We start from the raw sequence: 25,361 nt of genomic DNA, 5'->3' as shown, positions 1-25,361 counted from the left end.
TTAGAATTCAGATATTTACCCTTGTGAGGCCCTGTTGGCCCTCCACTCTGTAGATTGAGATAGGGTCTTGCTGTATACCCTCCAGCTCACAGCTATGTTGCTTCCTGACTTGTCTTCAAGGATCTGCTCTTCTCTTTTCTCCTTTGCTTTTTTTTTTTTTTTTTTGGAAACATTTTCTGGTGGGTTGGAACTCTGTGTACACCAGAATGGCCTCAGATTCATAACAAGGCTCCTAATTGACACCCGCCCCCCACTCTCCTCCTCACTCCACCCACCCCCACCCCAGTGCTGAGGTTCCAGGTGTGCACTGCCATGCTGGCTTGGAGGGTATTTTCATTAGATGGAGAATTCTAGCCTCACAGGCTTGGACTTTGGAGGTGATGTTGCAGTCTTCTGTAGTTGTTGCTTCTCTGTATGTCTGAAGAGCTGTTTTCTATCCTTGCTCTTGGGTTCTCCTCAGCTTGGGTTTTCTGTGGTTTGGTGGACTGTGCTCCTTGGCAGGTTGGGGCCGTGTTATGCCAAAGAGATTATATCGCACAACAAATCTCATGCAAGAGATTTATTTGAGGCAGAGGTGGGTCTCAGAGTTGGGACATAAAAGAGAGACAGAGACAGAGCAAGAGAGTGGGTAGCAGGGACCCTTTAAAGGGTATGTGTCCCATTTAGTGGCTGGTGACTTAGCTGCTGGTGCTGAGGTGCTGAAGGCAGGCTGGGGCTAACATTTGTCTTTCATCAAATTGTATTTTGGTCACTCTTTCTCCAGATACTTTTCCATTTGTTTGTTTGCTTGCTTGCTTGCTTACTTGCTTTTGAGACAGGATCTCACTAAGTATCTCTGGCTGGCCTAGACTCCATATGGAGACCAGGCTCTCCTCAGATTTACAAAGATCCCCCTGGTTCCTCTTTCCTTTTGAGGCATGATCTGGATTCTATCCAGACATGAATCCTGTCAGATGGGTCTCTGGGGTCTCTTCCTCCCATTTCTCTCTCTCTCTCTCTCTCTCTCTCTCTCTCTCTCTCTCTCTCTCTCTCTCTCTCTCTCTCTCTCTGTGGGCTGTGCATTAGTTCAGTTGCCATGGTTGTGCAGTACATGTGGGCGGTAGAGATCGACTTTGGGCATCTTCCTCTGTTGTTCTTTATCGTAGTTTTTGAAGCAGGATCTTTCACTGAACCTGGAACTTGCTGTTCTGGCTAGACTGGCTGCCAGACAGCTCCTAGGTTTCTCTTTTCTCCAACTTGCACACAGGGAAGTTTCATACATTTGCCATCATACCCAGCCTTTATGCAGGTGCTGGGGATCCAAACCCAGGTCTCACGTTTGCACAGCAAGCACTTTATACACTGAGCCATCTCCCACCCTTCGCTTGTTTCTACTTTAATCTTGTTGTTTCTATTGTTTTAATTTAAAAATCTGCTGTTAAGCTTGGATATTGCTGAAATTCCTTCACAGGAGGAAGACTAAACAACAGCTGCCTCTCCTAAGGTCCACACAAAAACTGAGGCATGATTCTTCTTTTTTTTTGGTTTTTCGAGACAGGGTTTCTCTGTGTAGCCCTGGCTGTCCTGGAACTCTGTAGACCAGGCTAGCCTCAAACTCTCGAACTCAGAAATCCGCCTTCCTCTGCCTCCCAAGTGCTGGGAGGCATGATTCTTCTAAGTTCACCTTGGGGAAACAATGAATTCACTGGGCTTCCTTACAGAGAATAGGTGAGGGGTCACTCACAGGGTGTTGGTGCTTCTCCTCCAAAAGGCCACACCTGGAAAGCACACCCAGTAGGGATGAGGACTTCCCAGTAGCAGCATAAACGGAACCTTCCTCCCCTAGACTTCTGACTGTTCTCTAGCTCTTCTTTGAGGCCGTATGCAATTAAGGCAGAGTTTTGTAGTTGCATGCTTCAGAACTAGAATTTCCATTTTGTTGTGGTTCTTCTTTTTTAATCTCTATTCCTATACTGAGCTTTCTTCTTGTCTCAGATCCTGATCACAGCGGCTGTTTTTAACCTTTGACCTATTTCTAGCACGGTCATCTCAGTGTTGGTCCAGTGATTGTCTTTTCTCCTGAATTCTGTCATGTTTTCATTGTCTCTTAAGTCCAGTCAGTTTGGATTGGGTTGTGAACATTGTAGTCCGTGTGTCCTGAGCCTGGAGGCCCTGTTAGCTATTTGCCTGTGTCTCCTTGTCCATGCAGATCATGTAGCTGAACTTGAACTCCACACCGTCTTCTGTCTGTGGTGAGCAGTAGCTGAAATGCCTTTGATCACTTTTAGAGTTTTCGCTGTGGTGGGCAGTATCTGAAATGCCTTTGTTCATTTTTAGACTTTCCCTGTGTGCTCAGGTTCAGAGGTCAACCAGAAATGTGGACAAGAGCTGTGCAGGTTTTGAGGCCCCTTGGTGGTGCTGGTTTTCTGTCACTACGGATTTTTAAAGTAAAATTCTCAGAAGATGCAGAGTCAGCAGCACTGCTGTCTGCTCCAAGTTCTAGCCAGTCTCTGCCGTGCCTGTAGGTGACAGCCTTCACGGTCATGTTTACTGTTTGTCCTTATGATTAGAGTATGACTCTGCTCCAGTTTGGTTTTCTTCACGTGGATGCACTGTTACTCTCTCTTTCATTGTTTCCCATAAGGTACTGAACTCAGTTCCACTGCACATTAATTTTTCACTTATCCCAGCATCTACTACTGGATTTATATTTGGTCCAGTCTACAGTTGGTAGTATATGTCCTGGCTAGTTTTATGTCAGCTTGACTCAAGCTAGAGTCATCTGAGAGGAGAGAAAACACTTCCATAAGATCAGGCCTGTAGGGCACTTTTTAAATTAGTGATTGATGGGGGAGAGCCCAGCCCTCTGTGGGTTGTACCATCCCTCAGCTGGCAGTCATGGGGTCTATAAGAAAGCAGGCTGAGCAAGCCAGTAAGCAATACTCCTTCATAGTCTCCGCATCAGCTCCTACCTCCAGGTTCCTGCCCTGCTTGAGTTCTTGTCCCAGCTTCCTTCAGTGAGGACTGTGATGGGAAAGTGTAAGCCAAGTAAACCCTTTCCTCCCCAGACTGCTTTTGGTCATGGCTTTCATCCTAGTGATAGTAACTAAGACAGTATGTGAAGCCACATTCTGAATCGAGCCAGTGTCATTTCCACACATCTTTTATAAAAAGCAGGTCACATGGTCACACTGAGTCAGAGGGTGAAAGTGTATTCTACCCACAGTGAGTCTCCAGCGAGGATGTAGGTGCAGGGACAGATGAAGAGTCAGGATCAATAATGCAATTCTCCACAAGAAGTTAGTACATCCACACAGTTCAAAACTATGATAGGAAGGGTTAGAGGGTTTCCCCCCCAAGATTTATTCTTATTATTTTAAATTATGTGTATGTATAAATGTACCTGTGTGTAGATACCTACAAAAGCCAGAAGAGGCTTCAGATCCCCTGGAGCTGGGGGCCACAGAGAGATTGTGAGCTGCTTTATGTGAACCAACTCAGTTCTTTGTAAAACCAGCAAGCACTCTTTTTTTCTGCAGTTTGGTGGACTGTGCTCCTAGGTGTGGTTTTTCATTAATTTATTTATTCACTTTACACCCCAATATCAGGCTCCCTCCTCCCAGTCTCCCCCTCACACAGCTCCTCTCCCTACCCCCATCCCCATCTCCTCTGAGAAGTGGGAGGCTACCGTGGGTATCACCCACCCTGGCACATCAAGTCACTGCAGGACTAGGCACGTCCTCTCCCATGCAGCAAGCACACTTAACCAATGAATTATTCTCACCAGCTCAAGGGGTGTTTGTTTGAGTTTTTTTAAAGGTTTTAAATTTTTATGTGCATAGTATTTCAGTGCCTAATAAGGACAGAGAGGACGCTGATCTAGACCTGGAGTTAGAGACAACTGTAAATTGCCATATGGGTGCTGGGAATTGAACCTCAAGAGGAGCAGTCAGTGCTTTTAAACACCGAACTCTCTCTCCAGATCCTTTCTAAATGATTTTAATTGTATGTATAGAGATTTATATGTGAGTGTAGGCGACAGCGGAGGCCAGAGGTGTGGATCCCCTGGAGCTGGAGTTGCAGGCACCTGATGTGGGTGCTGGGGACTGAATGTGGGTCTTCTGAAAGAACAGTTCAGCATGTACTCTTAACTGCCGAGCCCCAGGGGAGTTTGTTTGTTTGGTTTGGCTTTAAGATATTTATTTATTTACTTATGAGCGCTCTCTATGAACACCTGATGCCAGAAGAGGGCATCAGATCGCAGGTTGTGAGCCACCATGTGGCTGCTGGGAATTGAACTCAAAACCTCTGGAATAGCAGACAACGCTCTTAACTGCTGAGCTCTCTTTCCAGCCCTGTTTGTTTGTTTGTTTGTTTGTTGTTTTTTTTGTTTGTTTGTTTGTTTTTAATGGACATTTAAACAACTAGAAAACAGATACTGTTTAGCACTGTCATGAAAGTGGGAGGGTCTCGTAAGGAAATTCTCCCTGAGGATTTATGGATAGTTAATGGTTGCAGCTAGGAGCAGAGATCTTTCTTTAGTGGTGCAGCATTCTAAGATGGCCATACCCCTGGGAGCCACCCTCACTCGCTCATTGGGTCACACACACTAAAGACATGAAAACTAAAGGGGGTAATGGGTGAGTATAGGGGACAAAAAAGGGTAACGAATATTTATGATGCTCATGTATGAAAACGCCATAAAGAAACCTTTATGTATAATTAATCTATACTGATAGAATAAAACAAAAGGCGTTGTTATTCCTCCTCCTCTGGTCCCCCACAATGGAGCACTTTGTACTCAGAGTTGTACATCTTGCTTTTCCACTTAACAATGGATTCTGGAGATACTATCTGTTGAAGGATACAGAACACTCTTGTTCTTTTTTTCCAAACACATACGTAATTGTCTACTGAATAGTTAATATTGGCTGATACCATGACTTACTTATCCAGGTTCCTGGGGGTGTGTCTTGCTATTATTAGTTCATTTACTGATCAGAGTCCTCATGTCTTACTCTCCCAGGTGCTGGGATTGCAAAGATGTATCATCACACCTGGCCTATTGTTTATTTCTGAGACCCTAGAGTGCTGTGAGCATCATACCTGTAGTGATTCTTTACCCCTGGTCTTCCCAGTCAGCTTCTTTTGTGTCTGCTGTGCCCCACCCCCACCACACCCCATCACCAACTGGTATTTTCTTATAAGATGGTAACAGTGGCTGGGTGGAGCATGTGGTCCTGACGGGCAAGGCTTTAGGTCGTCTTAGGCTTTACTGCCTTGTGGGAACTATCAGACTTAGCCCTCAGGACAGCCTGGTGCATCTTCTTGGCCCTGATGACTCCATTTTGTAGGTGAGGAGCCTGAGGTCCAGGAGGCCCTGTGGTCCTTAGGACCACACAGGCACCTCTGCTGTCACATCTTCCAGAGCTTCAGGCGCTGACAGATGCTGCCATTGCTATTTTGGATAACTGTGAACTTCTTCTACTCAGAGCCACGATCATGTCCCTGGAAGACTTTGAGCAGCGTTTGAATCAAGCCATCGAAAGAAATGCCTTCCTAGAGAGCGAGCTGGATGAGAAGGAGAATCTTCTAGAATCTGTGCAAAGGCTGAAGGATGAAGCCCGAGGTCAGAGGCTTTCCCTGTTTTCTCTGGTGTTTCTCCATCTAAGACAGCATCTGCTCTTGGCCTTGCCGAGCACTGCCTTTCCAGGGAATCTGCAGCCATTCCGTACATGGGCCAGCCTCAGAGAGGCTGAGGGGCAGCTCTGTGTAGACAGTAGCCGGGGTGGGTGTTCTGGGTTGTTAGCAGTTTTCAGTGATTTTCAGTGTCATGTGTGTCTGCAGGAAAAGCCTTGGGATTCACAAGTTCTGTCTTTGTTCATGTGCTTTACCTGCTTAGTTCAAAGTTGTTTCCTCGGGGAACAATTTTCACACATGCCAGACAGGCTTGAGTCCTGCCTGGCCGAAGTACAAGAGTTTCTTGGGGAGAAAAATGCTATTGTATTGCTGGCCAATCTTTGGCTGTTGTGCCAGGCATGGAGTTTTTAGACTAATGGAACCTTCATTGGTAAACCATCCCAGCTGCATTTTTTTTTTTTTTTTTTTCCTTCGAAACAGGGTTTCTCTGTGAAGCCCTAGGTGTCCTGGAACTCACTCTGTAGACCAGGCTGGCCTCGAACTCAGAATCCGCCTGGCTCTGTCTCCCAAGCTGGGATTAAAGGTGTGTGCTACCACTGCCCCCTAGCTGCATTCTTAAGAGAATTTGATTCAAGTCCTATTTTCTTGTTTGTTTCTTCAAGACAGGGTTTCTCTTTGTAACTGCCCTGGCTGTCCTGGAACTTGTTTTGTAGACTAGGCTGGCCTTGAACTCACAGAGATCTGCCTGTCTCTACCTCGTGAGTACTGGAATTAAAAGTGTATGTTGGGGCTGGTGAGATGGCTCAGTGGTTAACATCACTGACTGCTCTTCCAGAGTTCATGAGTTCAAATCCTAGCAAGCACATGGTGGCTCACAACCATCTGCAATGATATCTGATGCCCTCTTGTGGGGTGTCTGAAGACAGCTACAGTGTACTTACATTTAAAAAAAAAAAAAAAAGTGTATGTCACTATGCCTGTCCCTTAATTCTTTTTAAATAAGAATTTGATATCAAATGGTATAGTCAGTAGATAGGGTTTAGATTTCAGAACATGTTGAATTCCATTAGGAATGCTCAGTGGCCTGGCTGTGGTGGTGCATACCTTTAAGCCCTGCATTCTGGAAGAGGATCAGTTCAAGGTCATCCTTGTCCTCATAGCAAGTTCAAGGCCAGCCTGGGCTACAAAGACCACGTCTTTAAACAAACAAACAAACAAACAACAACAACAAAACCTTGGATGGAAGAAATTCTCAAATGATTGATAAAGTCTATGCAAATATTATTTAAAGAACTTGGCACTTACGGTCCAAAACATTTCAGATAAGAGCTACTGGCTTCTTCAGCCTATACCCGTTAGTAATGAAGATACCAGCAATTCACAGGAATTTATTTTATGGAGTGTTAAACAGTTATTATAATGAGTGGACATTGGTAGATATGTTGTCATGGGAAAGATAGGCAGACCCTTCATGGAAGTGGGGAGAATTAGTTACAGACAGGCCTGCCTACCTGCTAATGATTCTAAAATCATTTGTACAATACTCAGTAGGAGTTTCCGACAGATGTGAGCTGTGAGGAGAAGGTCTGGAAAGGTCAGGTGGGTATATATACACTTGGGACACCAGTGCTCGGGAGATGATCTAGTGTTTGACTTCACCCTGGATACATAGCAAAAAGGCAGTCAGTTGCTGAGCGAAGCTTGCAGCTCTGCAGAGGTCTGCTCAGTTTTAACTGAGCGAGGCTTGCAGCTCTGCAGAGGTCTGCCCAGTTTTAACTGAGCGAGGCTTGCAGCCCTGCAGAGGTCTGCCCAGTTTTCTGACCTGCTGATCCTTGTTTCTTCCATCGCTTTCCATCCTGGCAGAGCCCAGCACGCTGGCGTCTATACCCTTTCTCCGAAGCTCTCCACCATTCCCTTGCCACTGCTGAGTGCACTGGCCTAACTCAAAAGCTGTGGCCTTTTCTCTTAACTCTATCAGGTAGCCTGCCTTCTCAGGGTATTTCTTTTTAACTCTAATAAAATCGTCCTTGAGCTTCACAAAAGAAAACAACAACAGACACAGAAAAAAAAAAAAAAAAAGGCAAAACTTGGTAATGTGTTCCAGACAGAAGAGAACTGAGGGAAACAAGTTTTCACTTAGGGTTCTGTCCATACCACAGTGTCACAATCTTTTTTAACAATTATGTTAACAAATGTTATGTTAAAGCTTTAGTTTTTAACACCTTTTGTATTTGATGCAGAAGAAGAGTGTGTTGTTTGCATAACTGTTAAGGAGAGAACATGGGTGCCCCTCCATTCAGGGTTTCCAGGTTGATTTCTAGGTTGTACACTCGTGTTTTGGCTGCATCCTCACCCAGAGCAAGGACTCACATTCTGAACCCTTTCCCTGTATAGACCTGCGGCAGGAATTGGCTGTGCAGCAGAAGCAAGACAAGCCTCGGACACCCATGCCAGGCTCAGGTGAAGCCAGAAGGACAGACATGGCTGTGCAGGCCACAGGCTCTGTACCGTCTACTCCAATAGCTCACCGAGGACCTAGCTCTGGTGTGAACACACCAGGAATGTTCAGACATGGTGAGGAGATGGGGCAGAGGGATTTAAACACACCAGGAATGTTCACACATGGTGAGGAGATAGGGCAGAGGGAAGTTTTTCTTTGATTTAAAGAGTTTGCCCTTAGGCCAGGTATGGTGGTACAGTTATGAGCACTCAAGAGGCAGAAGTAGGTAGAGCTCTGTGAATTTAAGGCCAACCTGGTCTATATAGTGAATTCCAGGACATCCAGGGCTAGAAAGACCATGCTAAGGAAGGAAGGGAGGGAGGGAGGGAGGGAGGGAGGAGAGAAAATAGTTTGCCCTGATAAGAACCTCGTGTGGGTCCTGGGTGAGATGGTCTGGCTCAGTTAGGGAGTAGTGTGGGAATGCTCAGTAGGGCAGGCTGTTGATAGAAATAGGAGAGTCTTAAGTGAGGCAGGGCATAGCAGATCCTGTGATAAAGAACAAACTGTCTAGAAGGGCAGCAACCTCTGCTACAGAGGACATAGGTCCATCCTAACAGACACTCCTAGAGGCCAGAAATCTGAAGGTCTAAATGTTACACCCAAAAGTCAAAAACATCATGGATTGGGCATGGTGGCACATATCTGTAATTCCAGTGTTCTGGAGGCTGAGGCTGTAATTAAGAGTTCAAAGCTAGACTCCTCTTGAACTGTGTCCTGGTTAGGGGTTTACTGCAGTGAACACCCACCATGACCAAGGCAAGTCTTACAAAGGACAGCATTTAATTGGACTGGCTTACAGGTTCAGAGGTTCAGTCTATTATCATCAAAGTATGAACATAGCAGCATCTAGGCAGCCATAGTGCAGGAGGAGCTAAGAATTCTACATCTTCATATAAAGGTAGCTAACAGAATACTGGCTTCCAGGCAGCAAGGATGAAGTTCTTAAAGCCCATACCCACAGTAACACACTTCCTCCAACAAGGCTACACCTTCTAATAATGCCACTTCCTGGGCTAAGCATATACAAACCATCACAATATGGTCTACTTAGTGAGAGCCAGTCTCATAAGTAAATATTTATGAGGGGGCGGGGCTGTCTTGCAATAGGTCTATCTGGAAATGTGCCCGGTGTAATTAGTATGGTTAAAACTGAGATATTTGAGTTATGTCTCCCAGCTTTTTGACTTATTCAGTCAGGCCACCAAGGGCAAATAGACAATTATTGAATGCTCATTGTATGCTAGGTAGTCTTTGCAACACTTCATATTAGGACCTCACAGAGCTATCCTCACAAGCCTACCCTGCAGATGGTAGTCCCATCTTTCAGGTGTGTTCACCAATGTCCCTGAAGTCACCTAGCAGATAAGTGGCAGAGTTGAGGTTCTCAGCCAGACAGGCTGGTTCAAGGGCATAAGCCTCAGCTCACACTATGAACCTTGGTGATGAAGACTGCTGTGGTTTCTGGTCCCAATCCAGAGGAGTACCCTGTGTTTTGGAATTTACATGACTCACCTGGTGTCTTAGTTACTGTTTTATGACAGTGTGACCAAGCAACTCTTATAAAAGAGAGCACTTGACTGGGGACTTGCTTAGAGGTTCAGAGGTTTAGTCCATTGTCATCATGACAAAGAACCTGGCCGCACGCATGGTGCTCTAGAAGTAGCTGAGAGCTACATTCTGATCCTCAAGTAGAGACAGATACTGGTCCTTTTGCTTTTGAAACCTCAAAGCCAACCCCAGTGACACGCTTCCTCCATCAAGGCTACACCTACTCTATCTAACAAACCCACACCTCCTAATCCTTCTAATCCTTTCAAACAGTTCCACTCTGGTGACAAACATTCAAATCTAGGAGCCTATTGGAGCCATTCCTATTCAAGCCATCACACCTTAGACTTCGATGAGTTAGTGGCTCAGGCTCAGCTGGTCTTAGTGAGGCCTACAATTTTACCAGCTGTGTTGTGGGGGTGGTTGTCTTGGTTTATGTGTGCAAGTCAGGTTTGGCAGTGAGTACCTTTTACCCACTGAGTCATCACTGGCTGTAAGAAATGCTGTTTTTCATGTGGATTGCTTAGCTGGCTGGTAATGGCAGACTGCAATCCTAGTACCAAGCAAAAAGACTTCCAGTGTAAGCCCAGCAGACATAGAGGGACCCTGTCTCTCCCTCCCCAAAATATGACTTTTTTTTCACTATGTATATATCTATCCTGATCATTGTTAATGTTTACAAAGTATATGGAATTCTTAGATGTACCTTGGCTTGGTTTAAAAAAAGATTACTCTGTTTTAAAAAGATAGATGTTTAAGATAATCTTACCAAAGATTCAAAAAATAGGCTAGTAGTTTTTTGGCGTGTTGTCCAATTAATTCCTTAATGAGATAAGATGGTGATCAGGATCCAAGGGAAGATGTCAGCTCTCATCCCCACCCGCACAGTTAGAGCATAGTGACATTAGAACACAGATGGGACGATCCTGTGATTCATACTGCTGCTTGCACATTCAGGTCTGGATAGCTCCAGTAGTGGGACCCCACTCACACCTGCTGCCCGGATATCAGCCCTAAACATTGTTGGGGACCTGCTTCGGAAAGTTGGGGTAAGTCTGGGCCACTGCAGAGTTTTTGTCTGAAGGTTTATCTAGACATGGCCCCTCTTTGCTTTCACAGAGACCTCCTAAATTTTAAATGTAGCCGGGCCGTCTGTGCCTCCAGGCCGTCTGTGCCTCTGAGCATCTGTAGCTCAGTAGATGGGAGTTTTGTTGTGGAGAGGCCATGTGTTCAGAATCCAGACCCCTTTTCCTTTTCAGGCATCTTTCATTTTTCCTCCAAGTAATTTTGGATAATAGGGTGGTGACGATGTTTGTGTCTCTGTCTTTCTCTCAGAATTGGGCCTCATCCTATAGCCCAGGCCTTCCTTACTCAGGCAGCAGCCCTCCTGCCTCACAGTCTCCCAGATTCTGAGATGAGAGTTGTAGACTACCATACCCTAGAATTAAAAAAAAAAAAAAAAAGAATCCCAGAGCCATTTAAAAACAAGTTAGTCCTCTCCTCCTCACCCCCCCTCTGTGTGTGTGTGTGTGTGTGTGTGTGTGTGTGTGTATGTGTGTGTGTCTGTCTGTCTGTCTGTTCCTCTGTCTCTCTCTAGTAGAACATCTTAAGAATAGAGAGCAAAGCCCTTGGCCTTTCTGCTTTATGTTAATTACCGGAAGGGTCCACTGGATTCTATGCAACAACAGAATTCTTTGTATTTGCACTTTCATTTTTAGAAACCACTCCTAAAAGGCCATTTACCATCAGCCCGGCCTGTCCTGAGGTAGAAAGAGAAACACACACACACACACACACACACAAACACATATACACAAAGGGTCTGCTTGCATGCACACGTCTGTAGGTCTGTGGATATTTAGGTTTTTTTACTCCAAGTTCAAGTCCTTGTTTGAATCTCTCTTCAGCTTTAATGAAATAAACAAAGGGAACAATTCTAGAAGTTATTATTATCATTAGTATTTGCTAAGGTTAGTTCTTGTGTTTTTGTTGTTGTTTGTTTGTTTATTTGACACAGGGTCTTGCTATGTAGCCTAGTCTGGTCTGGAATGTACAGTAATTCTCCTGCCTCGGTCCTTTGAGTGCTGGGATTACAGGTTTGTACCACCATGACTAGCTCATATTTCACTAGGTAGAGTTAATTTTCTGGGGCTCTTTCTGGATATTTTAGATGGGTAGCCTCAGTACTTGTAGATGCACTGGGTTCCACTGGGGACCTCTTAGAATCTTCAGAACCACAGTTTAGTTCTTATCACTGCCATGGCTCCCATGCTCTATTTGGGTTTGTTTTTGTTTTGTTGTTGTTGGTGGTGGTGGTGGCGGTGGTTGTTTGTTTGTTTGTTGTTGTGTTTTTTTGGTTTTGGGGTTTTTGTTTTTTGTTTTGTTTTGAGACAGTTTCTCTGTGTAAACCTGGCTGTCTTAGCGCTCACAGAGCTCACTGTGTTAACCAGGCTGGCCTTGGACTCTCAGAGCAGCTCTTCTTGTCCCTCCCTCTTGAGTGCTGAGATCAAAGGTGTGTGCCACCATATTGCAGTGGCTCTCATACTTTTGTGTTCCTGGATTTTTCCCTTCTTTGAGGGCATGATAGAAACAGGCTCATATAGCCCAGGCTGGTCTCAAATTTGCTATGTAGCTGAAGATAACTTTAACTTCTGATCCTCCTGTCTCTACCTCCCAAGTGTTGGTGTCACGGGTATACCATACCTACTTTCTGTGTTACTGGAGATCCAATCCTGGACTTCATGCACACTTGGCAAGTGCCCTCCACGCTGACTACTTCTCTAGCCTTTTGTCTGTAACTTGATGAAAGTCAATTTCTTTTCAGGCCCTGGAGTCCAAACTAGCATCATGCAGGAACTTCATGTATGATCAGTCCCCAAGCCGGACAGTCGGGCCAGCCTTGGGACGAGGAACCAAAAACAGAGATGGCGTTGACAAAAGGCCAGGCAGCACCAGTGTGGGCGATAAAGGGTCAGTATCTTTGATACTCTCTGTCAGGACATACCAAACTGCTCTAGATCAGACACTAGCCCCCACCTGACGTAGACTCTGTTTTAAGGCTGTAGGGTTATTTCAGCAAACCTTAGCCTCTATTTCCTTTTCATGAGACAGAGGCTCCCTCGGTAGCCCAGGCTGGCCTTGAATAAGCCCCTCACTTGAGGCCAAATTAAATGATATCTAAATTTGGGCAGGCAGGCAAGTAGAGAGCTGTGTATGTGATGTGATTTGCGCTGTGAGGAGACCAAATCTCTTGTTTGGGAGTTGCTCTTCTCCCAGAATGTTTTGTGAGTTGAGGCACACTAGGTACTTGCATATGTGGAGTCGTGAGGTCAACTCTAAGTGGTGCTTCTCAGGTGCCGACAGAGTGTCACTGGTGGGGAACTCACCAAGTACCTCTGCCTCCCTTCAGTGCTGAGATCAGAAGCATGAGCCATCATGTCTGGCTTTTTACATGGATATTGGGGATCAAACTCAGGTCCTGATGCTGTGAGGCAAGGTTTTTTGCCAACTGAGCTATCTCTAAGCCCTTAGTTTTAAGTCTGTACACCCTTCAAGAATCAGTCCAGCCAGACCAGATTCTCAAAAACAGAAGCCTGCAGCTGCCTCTAGATCTAGTTCACTGAAAGGAGCCTGCATTGCTCTGGGCCCCAGGCTGTGTCAGTGTGACAAGGCAAACACACAAGGGAAATGGATTGATTCATGGTGCACACGTAGCTTCTGGACCTTTAAATAGATCTTTAGATGTACCTATTTATTTTTGAGACCAGGCCTCACTGTGTAGCCCTGGCTGACAGGGGGACTAGAACAGCCCAGGGTATACTGCCTGTCTTTATGCCTTGTGTTCTGGGATTAAAGGCATACATACTACCATGCCTAGTCAAAATTTTTATTTAAAATAATTTTTTTTCAATTATATTTATTGAGTGCATGTGCACAGGTGTGCAAATGTGTTTTCTATAGTGCACATATGAAGGTCAGAGGACAACTTGCAAATTCAGTTCTTTCCTTCTGCTATGTGGATTCTGGGGTTGTTAGGCTAAGCAACAAGCATCTTTACCTGTTGAGCCATCTCTTCAGCGTAATTTTTTTTTTTTTTAATTCAAGGAACTGGGAATGTTGCCTAGTAGCAAGTTCCTGCACTCACCTCTTACCACTCCCCAACCCAAATGAAGTGACCAAGAAGTAGATGCTTTCGTAGGGTCTTCTGAAAGTGGGAGTTTTTCCTGCAGCCTTGGGAATCAGGAAACCAGATAGCCAGTGTTGTTTTCTTCATTTCACAGGAGAGAAAATTGAGACCCTGTGAGACTTGTTCCCGCTCTTGACATTCACTCTTAGAACCTTGGGGGCCCTGTGCTAGCCACTGGGATACTACTGTCTCATCTGTTAAATATGGTTTGCTCTGTCTGAAGGTCAGGAAAACGCTTGGAGTTTGGGAAGCCAGCCTCACAGCCAGCATCACCAACGCTGCCATCCACCCAGGGTGTGGTCAAGCTTTTGCTTTAGGACCAGTGGGAACTGCGCCCTCACCTGTCTTCCCTACTTTATAGTCGGCTTTTAGTCATTTTATTTTCAAGGTAGTTTGAGAAATAAGAACCAGCATGACCAGCATTCACTTTGTGCTGTGTATCCTACGCTGACTAAGGCTGTTGGCTGTGGACTTGGCATCATCCCTGTAATGTGCCCCAGTACCTAGCAGTGTATGGCATTGAAATGAGCTCTGCCCCCAACCGGGCAGCTCTAAGGTATGATGTCATTGGCTACCTAGAGTTTTAATGGCCTCCAGAGGTGTTTTGTATAATCTTCAGGGCAGGACTGAAAGTCCAGCTCAGGTGCTCTCTACAGCCTACTTCCAGCTGAAGCTGTCTTTTAGAACATTCTCCTGGTGCTTTTACAGCATGATTAAATTGTATCTAGGACTGGGAGATTACAGAGGCAAAAGGCTGTATTAAACTATGGCCATGTACCTTTGATATTTCAACACTGTTTGCCTCTTAGGTCAGTGGGAGTCTATCCTCTATAGATAAACCCTGACTCCTGCCTTTCCTGAGTCCCCTGCCCTGATGTTGGGGTGACATGTGCATCAGGACCCTGGACAACTTTCGTTGCACTGGACTTTGTTACACCATCCGTAAGAACATCCAGCCAGCAGGGTTTCATCCAGACAGCATAGAGCAACCAGAGTGACTGACTCGTGAGCTGGAGATCACTGCCAGATGCTCCCTGGTGGTGCAAGAAACCCAGCACTTTCAGATGCTCCCTGGGGATGTGGAAAACCCAGCACAGGCTCTGCAGTACCAGCTCGTCTCTCGTCTCTCGTCTCTCGTCTTTGAGTGTGGTGCTGCCTCACGCTTTGGTCCACAAAAAGAAAAGCATACTAATACCAGGGCTTGGCACCCTTCACTTAGCTACTAACTTATTTTCTAGTTGATAGGGCAAAACTGGCCTAGATTCAGCCTAGAACTTTCTGTGTGCTACTGACATTCACAAGGTGGTGTTAAGCTGCTTGGCTATTTGTTCTCCTTAGACATAATAACCTGGGAAAAGATGGACTTTATTTTTTATAAGAAATAAAATAAAAAGAAATGCCTGCTCAATAGATGTGTGTGTCTGTCCTTCCATGTCTGTGCATGTGGCCCTGAAGTTTGTTTTTTGTTTAGCCAAGTAATAAAATAATAAAATAAAAGTGTTTTGTGTGTGGTATGTGTAGTTGTTTGTGTGGATTTGAAGGCACATGCGTGCATGTATATAGGAATCAGAGGTGAACATCTGGTGTATCAATTGTATGTGTGGTGTATGTAGATAAGTATATGTGTACATGTGTACACAGAGGTGATGTTTAGTGTCTTACTGTTTTCCACCTTAGTTTTAAGGTAGGATCTCTTATTAAACCCGTGTCCACCCAATAGGTTAGGCTGGATAACAAGCTGTAAGAATCCTCCTTTTCTCTGACCTCCAGGCTAGGGTTACAGAAGTGTACCAACATGCCCAGCTTTTATGTGGGTTCTGTTGATCTGAGCTGAGAGCCTCATGCTTGCCAAGCAAGCACCTTGCACACTGAATCTTGATTATAAAAATTTCTGTTGAAGTCAGCTGTTCAGCAGTGTTGTGGGGGAATTGTTTGTATGTCATTCCAGCTATATCAGCATTCGGCAGGATGATTGGCTTTTGTTTTTAATTTGTTGAGTTGGGCTTTAGGAAAGTTGTGTGGGTAAGAACTTTTGCAAAGCATGTATCCCTTAAGCACTGTAGTTGGAGAATTAAAGGGCCCTGGCCTGCTTCTGTAGGGTCTTCATGCTAAGAACACTTTCTTAAATGGTTAATTGGGGGCAGGGGGAAGTAGACTTGGAGTTATAGTCAGCCCTGCCTCAGCCTTCCAAGCCCACGGATTATAGACGTGGGCTACTATGCCCTAAGTGTTGGAGTGTTTTGGGGTTTTGGTTTTGTTTTGTCTTTAAGAGTTTTGCATATTTTGCCTGAAGAGGAATATGTTATAGAGGCAGATGTGATCTACAAATCTGAAATATTCAAGTCCATTATTTATGCGTGAGAAAGTATATGCCACAGTACTCATATAGTAGTCAGAGTACAGCTAACTTTATGTGAGTTCACTCAGGTCATCAAGCCTTTACTGTAGGTAGTAAGCAGCAGTCCTAAACACTGTATGCCTGTGCCCCTCTGCTAGGCAAAAATACTGTATTGCAATTTAAAGAGATCAAAGAAACTTTGTACTTAAAATATTGGTTAAATGCATTGCCCTTGAAAGGCTTGGGTCCAGAAGTACCTAGGACTTTGTGTATTTGAGATGCTGTAATATTTGTGCAGCTGGACAGAAGAGCCAACTCCATTCTCGTGATTTATAACCTTTTATTAGTTAGTGAACGTGTCCGTGGGTGCAAATAAGACAGTGTGATCGCTCTGCTTGGCCCTGGGAGCAGTGTTTCTTGTTTAATTCAGATGACTAAAAAAGTCACTTGGTCTTGGTGAACTGTGTGTGTCTGAGGTGTAGCAGGCAGGAAAGGAAAGGGAATCTTCAAACAGGGGCTTTCCTCCCAAACTGAAAGGTTAGGCAGGTCAGGGAATGGTTGGGAGTGGGTTGGGGGCAGTGGCACCATTCATGTAACTTCCTCGTTTCATGTAAACAAAGTTGCTGGTGACTGGCTCCTGACCTGCTTCTCTTACTTGATTCACACCCTTTCTGCAGGGCTATGGTTGATTCCTGGTGAGAGGTGGGGTGATGTCTGCGGCTGGAGAACGAATGGAGACAAATGCTAAGCAGTCTGCTGGGCTCTGCTGTCAGTTAGTGTTTTGTTTTCTCTGACATGGTGTCCAATTCTGAATTTATTCACTGGCTTTGGTTCCATTGAAGTCTGAGTCCCGAGCATCCATTTCTTCTTCAGAACCATCTGTGTTTTCAATAACTCTACGGCCCCCAGCCCTTCTGGAAGGAACAAACGAAGCCTCGTTTCCTCTCCTATGGGTTTGAAATAGAAGATACATGTGTCTTTAGTAAGGAAATCTAGTCGATTGGAAGAGGTTTTTATCAAGGGCGAGACCAAACACACACTTAACATGAATGAGTCACAAACAAATTCAGGGTGAGTTCCAGCCAGTCTTAAAAGTCTGGGTGGTTCTATTTATTCACTTGGCATGGGGTTATTGGTTTTAAAATATTAAAATAGGATTCTGGTCTGCCTTGGGTTGGGAAGAAAAAAAGGCCAATACGGGTGTAGGATAGCACACAGGCCTGGTGTCAGTCAGGTGGAAGGTCATATGCAGGCCTGGTGCTGTTTTATCTATAATTTCTGTCCATGGGAATAAAAAAAAGCCATGATTTTAGGTTTTCAAAATGGAGAGGGAGAGTTTCTCAGAGGTCAGTCCTTAGTTGAAGGGTAACACAGCATCTCTGCTGGTGTGGAACTTCTTGCTCTGAAATGGTCGAGAGATGGTGTCTAACTTGAGTGTGTATTTTCCTCACCATAGTCACATAATGCAGAACACAAAGTGGATACTCAAATGAATAGTAGAAAAATTGTTAATCTGAGGTGAATTTTTTGTTCTATGGGCAAGCAGCTCTGAATCTTCACTACTCCTGTCTTCAGCCCTGCATGTCACATCCTGGCTGTCCAAGTCCACCTGATTTTATAGGAAGGGCTAGATATGTAGCGTGCAGCACTGGATGTGAGAGGAAAGTGGGCAGAGAGGGGAAAGGTCAGTTTACTGGCAACTAGCTTTTGCTATTTCACTGAAGGTTATTTGGGTTTTCAGTCACCTAACACGTGATCTTGTTGGGTCAGCACAGCCCTTCTTGTCCTGAATTTGAATACAGGTGCTAACACAGTTTAGTACAATTAAGAAAAGCAACTTGCTGGTCATAAGGAGGCTGGAGGGAGAAGCCATGAGAGTGTGCCCACCCACTGACCCAATCTTTAGCCCAAAGGAACACATCAGACATGTAATACACCCGAGGCACAAGCACAGGCAGACCCAAAGATTTATGATCAGCAGGTAGGGGAACTCCCTATGTAAATATTTTGGGGTTTTCCCAAGATGTAGCAATCCAGAATAAATACTTTAAGTTGTAGCCACTCCCAAAATTAAGACACCAGGGCCATTTTCAGAAGGCCATTTCAGAAGGGCTTCTTCCCTTGAGAGAGTGAATGGGCCTGGACTATGGTGTAGAGAGATGACAGCCAGTGCCCCCTCCTCAGGGCCATATTTTGGCTTCTGCACCCAATGGTTGGTGTTCTGGGGCTAGAAACAGTATCTAAGTCTACATCAAGGCTCTAGATACTATTTGCCTCTTGGAACAGTCTATATTTGTTGACTCAAAGGGTTTATCCCTTGATCTCAGAAACTCATCAAGAGACCACAGGGGCATTGTTCCAGCTCAGGGGTCACTATGGGAGGAAGCAGTTCTAAATCTGAGAAAAAAGGTTGATACCAACTCTCAGTTATAGGGACTCCTAACAGAGGCTTGTTTCAAAACCTTCAGGGTCTCCCATCCTGGAGAATTGTGGATCTTTCCAAACACTCTGAGTTTATATTATATACTGTGAGAAACCAGATTTCCACAGGTGATCAGACTTTGTTTTCTGCTGACTGGAGGCTCATCTGCTCTCCCTTTTATCCTTGGGGGATGCTCTCTGCGAGACTTCAATTAGTTGTAAGTATTTGACAGCAAGAGCAAAGTTGAAATTCTGCAAAGAACAGGTGAATATAAGCAAGGCTATCCTTGAGCTCAGCATGAGGCACCAGGAACTCCACTGAGCCATCCTTGCCTGGATACAATATGGGGGAGTAAAGGTGCTTAAAATCATAGGGAAGCAGAAGCCCCTCTTGACAAAGCCCCATGTGCTTTGAGTTCATTCTCCTGTCTTTGGACATGCGCAAGCCCATGAGGCCTCCAGAAGAAGTTCCTACAGGTAGTGTCCAATTTCCACTCTCATGCACTGAAAAGATAGTAAGCAGCGAGCCTAAGTTCAGTATGTCTGAAGCCCTGGCATCTGTGCTGTGGCAGGGAGTGCTAATGTCTTTCCACAGGACAAGCTTAACCATGAGTAGATAAGTTTCTGGCTGTATAATCACTATGGCCCTGAGTTTATTTTGTTCTGGATTTGTGACCCAGGCTAGTCAGTTAGAAACCATGCCCGTTCTTTAGGGGTGTGTGAAAGAGGAAGCCGTCATACGTACTCAGTGAGGTATCAACCTGTACAACACGGCTGAGCGTCCTGACAGCGGAAGAGTGGCTCAGCATGCAGGTAAGAACAATCCCAGCAAAAGCACAACTGGTAAAGTGCTTGTTTACCGTGCATGGAGCCCTGGGTTCCATCCTCAGCATCACTTAAAAGAGTATAGCAGTACACACCTGTTATTGTAGCACTTGGGAGGCAGAAACAGGAAGATTTGTAGCTCAAAGGCAATCTGAGCTACATGAGACACTGTCTCAAAACAACAAACCAAACCAAAGCAGCAGCAACAACAACAAAACCCCCAACATGCAGTATTTTAAAATCTTATGGAGATGTGATCAAAGTGTTTTGCTAGAAGCCATATTTGACAAAATGCCAGGAGAAAGGACAATGACTCAAGAAATGAGGTCTGCTTACATCCCCAGCTCTAAACTAAGGTTTGGGGAATCTCACAGAAATTTGCAAGGACTTGGAAAGGGGAAGACACAGGGAAGGGGTGCTGGGCACAGGAATGGGGACAAGGAAGGGTGCTGGGCACAGAGGGATGGGGACAAGGAAGGGGTGCTGGACATAGAGATATAAGGGACAGTGTGACACACGAGCTATAAAGCTGGAGGCACAAGGTACCTGGTGGCTCACTGCGAAGTTTCCTGTGGGGGGGGCCCTCTGAAACAGAGAGAGTCCCCAGAGGTTACCATTCACACTTGGGAAGGAGCCAATTAAGTATGTTAAGGGCACTAGCTTCAATCAAGAAATGAAAGGTACTTCTCAGTCAACATGAACCAGAGAGCCAGCCTGGAGAACTTGGCACTTTAGATAAAGACAGGCACCATTTAAACTTCTGTCCTCCTGAGTCACTTGAGAAACACTTAGAAGTTCTAGCATTGTAGAAAGGTAAAGCCATCTGAAGGAAATAGTCTGAAAGATCAGTGTTTGAGCAGAATGCATGTGCAGGTATGTGTACTGTGTGTGGGTATCGTCTGCATAATCATTGCCTACCTTATATTTTTCAGACAAGGTCTCACGCCCTAGAGTTTACTAATTCAACTATGCTAGCTGGCCAGAAGTCCTATGAATTATCCTGTTTCTGCCTCCCCAGCATTGGGGATACAAAAATGTGCCACCGTGCCCAGGTTGTTTACAGGATTGAATTTGGGTGCTTGTGCTCAAAAACAAGCCCTTTAACCAAGTGGTCTCTGTTACCTTCGGTGGCAGCTAAGTGGGAGGTGATGGGCAACATGGCAATGCTTTGTGGGGACGTGGAATCCTGGGGTATTTGGCCATGCCCCCAGAGCCCAGAGACCTGCCACGAGGTCTCCATGTCCCAGTAGAGGGTGGGGGAACAAGTCTCTGCCTCAAGACTTCCCTGGCCCCACCCTTCTCCCCCCCACCCCCACTTCCAATATAAGCAAACCTCTTCCGACATTTTTTGGGAAAGCACGCCAGACACATCGCCATCTCAATAAATGTCTTCAGCTCTACACATCTCTTGGAATCCTGGACTCATTGTATAAGGTCAAAACCCGCACGGCAGGGTGGGAGTGGGAGAGACAAGCCTTTTGTTCTAGCGGGCCGCAGGACACTTTCTCTTGAGAGCCGTGGTTCCCAGAACGGCCCCACATGCTGCTGCGCTACCCCGGCCGCCTGCGCCCTGGGACCCCTGCTCCGCTGCCTGCGACCTGCGTTGCGTCCCCGCTCCGGCAGCCCGCGACCTCCAGGCGTGAGCAGTGCCCGACAATGCTTGTGGCATGTAGAAGGCCATTTACCTGGCCAGCAGCACTAAAGCTTGCTCGGTGCTTTCTTGACTGTTGGTGGGGCTTACCAGCCTCACACAGCTCTAGTGTGTGAGTTCATGTTTCTGTGGACCTAGACTTAGAGACTGTGGGACATACTGGCACCTGGAACGGATGTGTTTCTGTCTTGGCCTGTACTACCTTAGGTCAAGTATGAGGGATAGAACTCACAGAGATGGTCAGTACAATCCCAAAAGCCATTAAGCCTAAGAGAGAAGAGAGATCTCAGTTGGCTGAGGTGACTATCCTCCAGCCCACTCACTCTGGGCAGAGGACACAAGCCCCACCAGAACACATTCTTCAGGTCATTGTGGAAACAGGTCCTGTGCACTGAGCTCTGGGTGCTGGGACAGCTCTTATAGTCTTACTAGACTGGAGAAACTGAGAAGGATGGTTTCTAGCCTGTCCAGTAGGAACCAACCATACATTGTCATCTTGAGGGGTCGGAGGCTCCTTTCAAGATGGATCACTTTAGAAGTAGAAAGATGAAAAAGGGACCAAGATGGAGCAAAGGGAGTCCAGTGCATGGTGAGTTTGCCAGAGCAGTACAAGTGCATGGTGGGTTTGCCAGAGCAGTCCAGTGCATGGTGAGTTTTTTGATAAAGATGGGCAGTCAGATGAGTGGACCCTGTGAGGTCCAGAGAAAGTGTGTATCCAACAAGAGGTCTTGTGATGGTCACCCTACCAAGAGCTATTGTAGACCATAGTGTGGTCTAAAGAAGGGTGATTGATGCTATTTGAACCTTGTATGGGGACAGTGGTGGCAAAGGAGCAGGGCTAGAGTTGTTCACTCAATAGAATAACTGAAGGAGAGTGAGGCAGTGCCCAGGCACATGCTGGGCATGCAAAGCAGATGAGGGCCAGGTTGAGCAAGGCCTTGGCTTTGCCACATAGCTCAACACAGATGTCAGGGCAGTTATAGGGAAAACTGGTGTGAATTTCATGATCATTTCCGCTTTCTAGTTAAAACAGAAGTGAGTCTATCAGTGAGAAGTGAGAGGGAGATTGCTTATTGGGGTAATTTCAGTGGTTCTCAGCACACTCAGAATAGAAGCAGCAGTTGGGGATATCATTTGGCTTATTTGTGTCTTGGCTGTGCAGAAGGTGGTAATTAGGGCTGGGCAGCCAAATGAAGGCAGCAGAGCAAGAGAGGGCGTCGGGTTGCTGAGGAGGTGTATGGGGGTAAGTGAAGGTTGACATGGAAAGGAACCTAGGGCCACTGGGGAAGGAAATGTGAAGAGAGTAAACAGCACAGAGCTAGACAGGTAGCTCCAGCTGTCAGGATGCCCACAGTACAGTTTGAGTCTAGAATCTCTCATCACATTCCAGAGTATGGCAAGATCAAGGGACAGAAAGCAAGTCTCATGGGATATTAAAACCACAGAAAACAGTGGAGTGAAGAGAGGCTGGAAGGCCAGAGCATCCAGAATGACAGGGTACAGAGAGGGAGGCAGCCCTGAGCAAGAGGACTAAATCTAGTTCCTACAATAGTGTGGGCAGGGCATCTTCATGAGGGGCCACCTGACAACTTCTGAAGACGTTTGTAGTTGTCACAATGCTGTATAGATGGGCCTGCTAAATACCCTATATGCACAGCACAGCACAGCCCTACCTAACACAGCAGTGTGAGAACCTGAAATAGAAGGTTTAGAGAAGGATAAGAAGCAAGAGTTGGTAGCCGCCCATCCTGCAATGAATGACAGGCTTCAAGAGATGGGATCTTCCTCCACCTTCTCCACACAGGAGGGAGTGGGCTATATGGGTTAAAGGGTAGGAGATAAGTTTCTCAAAGGCCGTGCCCTGCTCAGCTCTGTGTCTGTTCCAATGCTGAACTAATAAAAATGTTCAGTGAATCATAAAGGTGGGAGGAAGTTAAAGGTGTTGTTGGGTACAGGGATGCAAGGGAGCTGAGGCATGGGTTCACGACAGGCACTCTAGACTGGTGAGGCCCTTCCAGCTCCCTTGGCTCCTCACCTGAGTTTGCTTTTGAGGGCATTCACCTCACGGCCCATGGCCTCATTGCTCTCAGTGGCCTCATCTAGCTCCCGTTGCAGCTTCCTGCGGTTGGCATTGATACGCTGGGACTCTTCCTCTGCCTCTTCCAGCTGCCTCTTGAGCTGCTTGACCTTGGTGTTTCCTTTCTCTGCCTGCCAAGGACAGGACAATGTGTCAGCAAAGGTAAGGGGTCGTGAAGCACTGGGTGAGACTAGGACAGCCAGGAAAAGGTACCAAGGGTGGCTACCTGCTCCTTGTACTGCTCCGCCATCTTGCGCTCATCCTCCACCTGCAGCAGGACCTCCTTTAGCTTCTTGTCCTTTTGCTTCAGCGATTTGGTGGCTGCCTGTTTTTCTCTGTCATGGGGAGGGAAGAAAGGTGGTTTCCAATTGAAATGGCATCCTTGTAATTGGGATGTTAACCAAGACATGGCATCCCGGCTTCCGTGAGCCCTGAATCAAGAGCCATCCCAAGAATCAGCCAGATGTAGAATAAAGAAAGTTGACACAGTTGTAGAGCCTTTGTGATATGGCCTAGCTAGCAAGATGGGTCAGTGGAGGAGGGACTTAACAGTGATATTTGCCTCTGATTCTCCCAAACCATCTGATGCCTGATCCATCAAGATGTGAGACACAGCCACTACAGTGATGACCTGAAACCTTGGTTTGGGAACCAAGCTGCTCCACTATGCCTTTCCCACATGAAGGACTGGAAACTGTGAGCCAAAACAAACCCTTCCTGTCTAAGTTGCTTCTGTCTGGTAGTCTGTCACAACAGTCAGAGAAGTAACCGACACATTCAGCATATGCCACTCCATGGTGACAAAGTGGATGGTTGAAGTTGGGGATGACAGAGAAGGAAAGACAAAGAGTCGTGGGTTTTTGTGGTTGTGATTTTTGATGTTTTGAGGTGATACAAATGATCCTAATATATATCTGCAGGTAAATTAAAAACCGCAGAAGTGTGTGAATCATCTGGAAAGGTGGTATAAGTAGCACAGAATCTTTAAAACATTAGGTTGTAAAGATGCTGTGATCCAGTGGAGCCTTCTTGTGTCTGTGGCCTGGTGGCAGACCTTTCATGTCCCTGGTGGCAGGAAGAGGTAAAGAAAAGCCTGGTAGGCGCCTATGAAGGCTTGCTCATGTCTGGAGGACCATCACCATTTTAACAGCAACTAACATTTTGAGGGGTTGCTCTCAGTCAGAGGCAGGCTCACTCTATCCTTGCCCTGTGGCCACAGTCACACACTCCACTATCACACTCTAGACAGGAGGCTCTTAGGGTGATTCCCCAAGTGTTCCCTCCTGGTCTTCAGAAAGCTGGAACTCTGGTGCCCCTGTACCTGGCCTCCTGTTCAACCTGCTCTTCCAGCTGTGCGATCTTGGCCTCCAGTGCCCCAACAGTGGACTTGAGCTTGGCTTTCACTGCTCCTTCCACCTCCTGCAGCTTGCTCCGGAGTTCCTTGTTCTGGCGTTCCAGCTGTTGCCGTGCGCTCTCGTTCTTCTGAGCTGTGCTGCGCTCCGTGGCCAACTCATTGCTCAGTTGCTCAGCCTGGGGAAGAGGAGTAGCCATGAGGCATACAACTGGGTGGGTATCAGAACAAGTCTGCCACCATTGTTCCCTAAGGCCAGAGCACCTGCTTCCTCTCTCTCTTTCTATTCATTCTTTGTCACCTCCAGACTCAGCTCAGACGCCTCCTGTGTCACCTAGACTGAACCAGAAACCTGTTCTGTTCTGCCCATGCTCAGACCCTGAGGGGTTACAGGGTGGTTCCTGGCATAAATCACAGAGATGCTCAGGAAACTTCCACTCCATAGTGGTACCGAGAACTCTTGGGACTGGGCAAAGAACAGTGAGGGAAAACACCAGAGCCATTCACCATGGCCATGTGGTGGAGCAAGCAAGATGACACTGGCTAACAGAAGACCCCACAGGTCTATTTAGAGTTTTCTGAAGACCTCAGACAGATACACACATGGACAAGGAGGAAGAAGGACCCCATGCCTTATTTCTGGTTTTCCTCTCTCTCCTCAATCCCTAGAGCTAACACAAAGCATACTTGTGGTGCATGCTATGTAGCCAGTACTGGGCTACACCTAGATCCTGGTCAGGAAGCCATATGACCAAGTGGTCTTGCCTCACTGTAGCCCTCAGGTGGTTATTTTGAGTCCAGTGGCTGAGTGCCCGATACAGGTGTCCTGCATAGGGGAGAAGCAA

At 46.2% G+C, this 25,361-nt stretch overlaps 2 protein-coding genes across 10 annotated transcripts in view; one reads left to right on the top strand and one right to left on the bottom strand.

Moving 5' to 3' along the window:
* The window catches only part of Nde1 (nudE neurodevelopment protein 1), a 30,237-nt gene extending 14,974 nt beyond the window's left edge, over positions 1-15,263 (top strand). For 4 of the 6 annotated variants that reach the window (XM_028778332.1, XM_028778333.1, XM_028778334.1 and 1 more), the window contains exons 5-9: positions 5,472-5,608; positions 8,014-8,193; positions 10,625-10,716; positions 12,492-12,637; positions 14,077-15,263. In XM_028778332.1, coding sequence (XP_028634165.1) covers positions 5,472-5,608; positions 8,014-8,193; positions 10,625-10,716; positions 12,492-12,637; positions 14,077-14,170 — 649 coding nt within the window. In that variant the 3' untranslated portion in view covers positions 14,171-15,263. Of the gene's footprint in view, positions 1-5,471; positions 5,609-8,013; positions 8,194-10,624; positions 10,717-12,491; positions 12,638-13,947 lie in introns of all 6 variants that reach the window. The other 2 variants (XM_028778336.1, XM_028778337.1) reach the window with 2 other exon arrangements.
* A 1,251-nt stretch (positions 15,264-16,514) lies between these two features.
* Myh11 (myosin heavy chain 11) overlaps positions 16,515-25,361 on the bottom strand; it is a 98,552-nt gene continuing 89,705 nt past the window's right edge. For 2 of the 4 annotated variants that reach the window (XM_028778330.1, XM_028778331.1), the window contains 5 exons: positions 24,487-24,695; positions 23,392-23,500; positions 23,124-23,296; positions 19,984-20,022; positions 17,027-17,138 (listed from right to left, as the gene is read on the bottom strand). In XM_028778330.1, the coding sequence (XP_028634163.1) occupies positions 19,992-20,022; positions 23,124-23,296; positions 23,392-23,500; positions 24,487-24,695 (522 nt within the window). In that variant the 3' untranslated portion in view covers positions 17,027-17,138; positions 19,984-19,991. Of the gene's footprint in view, positions 17,139-19,983; positions 20,023-23,123; positions 23,297-23,391; positions 23,501-24,486; positions 24,696-25,361 lie in introns of all 4 variants that reach the window. The other 2 variants (XM_028778329.1, XM_028778328.1) reach the window with 1 other exon arrangement.

The sequence above is a fragment of the Grammomys surdaster genome, unplaced genomic scaffold (assembly GCF_004785775.1).
Source record: "Grammomys surdaster isolate TR1022 unplaced genomic scaffold, NIH_TR_1.0 334, whole genome shotgun sequence".
NCBI classification, from domain to species: Eukaryota; Metazoa; Chordata; class Mammalia; order Rodentia; family Muridae; genus Grammomys; species Grammomys surdaster.
Note: the sequence above shows the minus strand (reverse complement) of the source record. Positions and strands in the feature narration are given on the sequence as shown.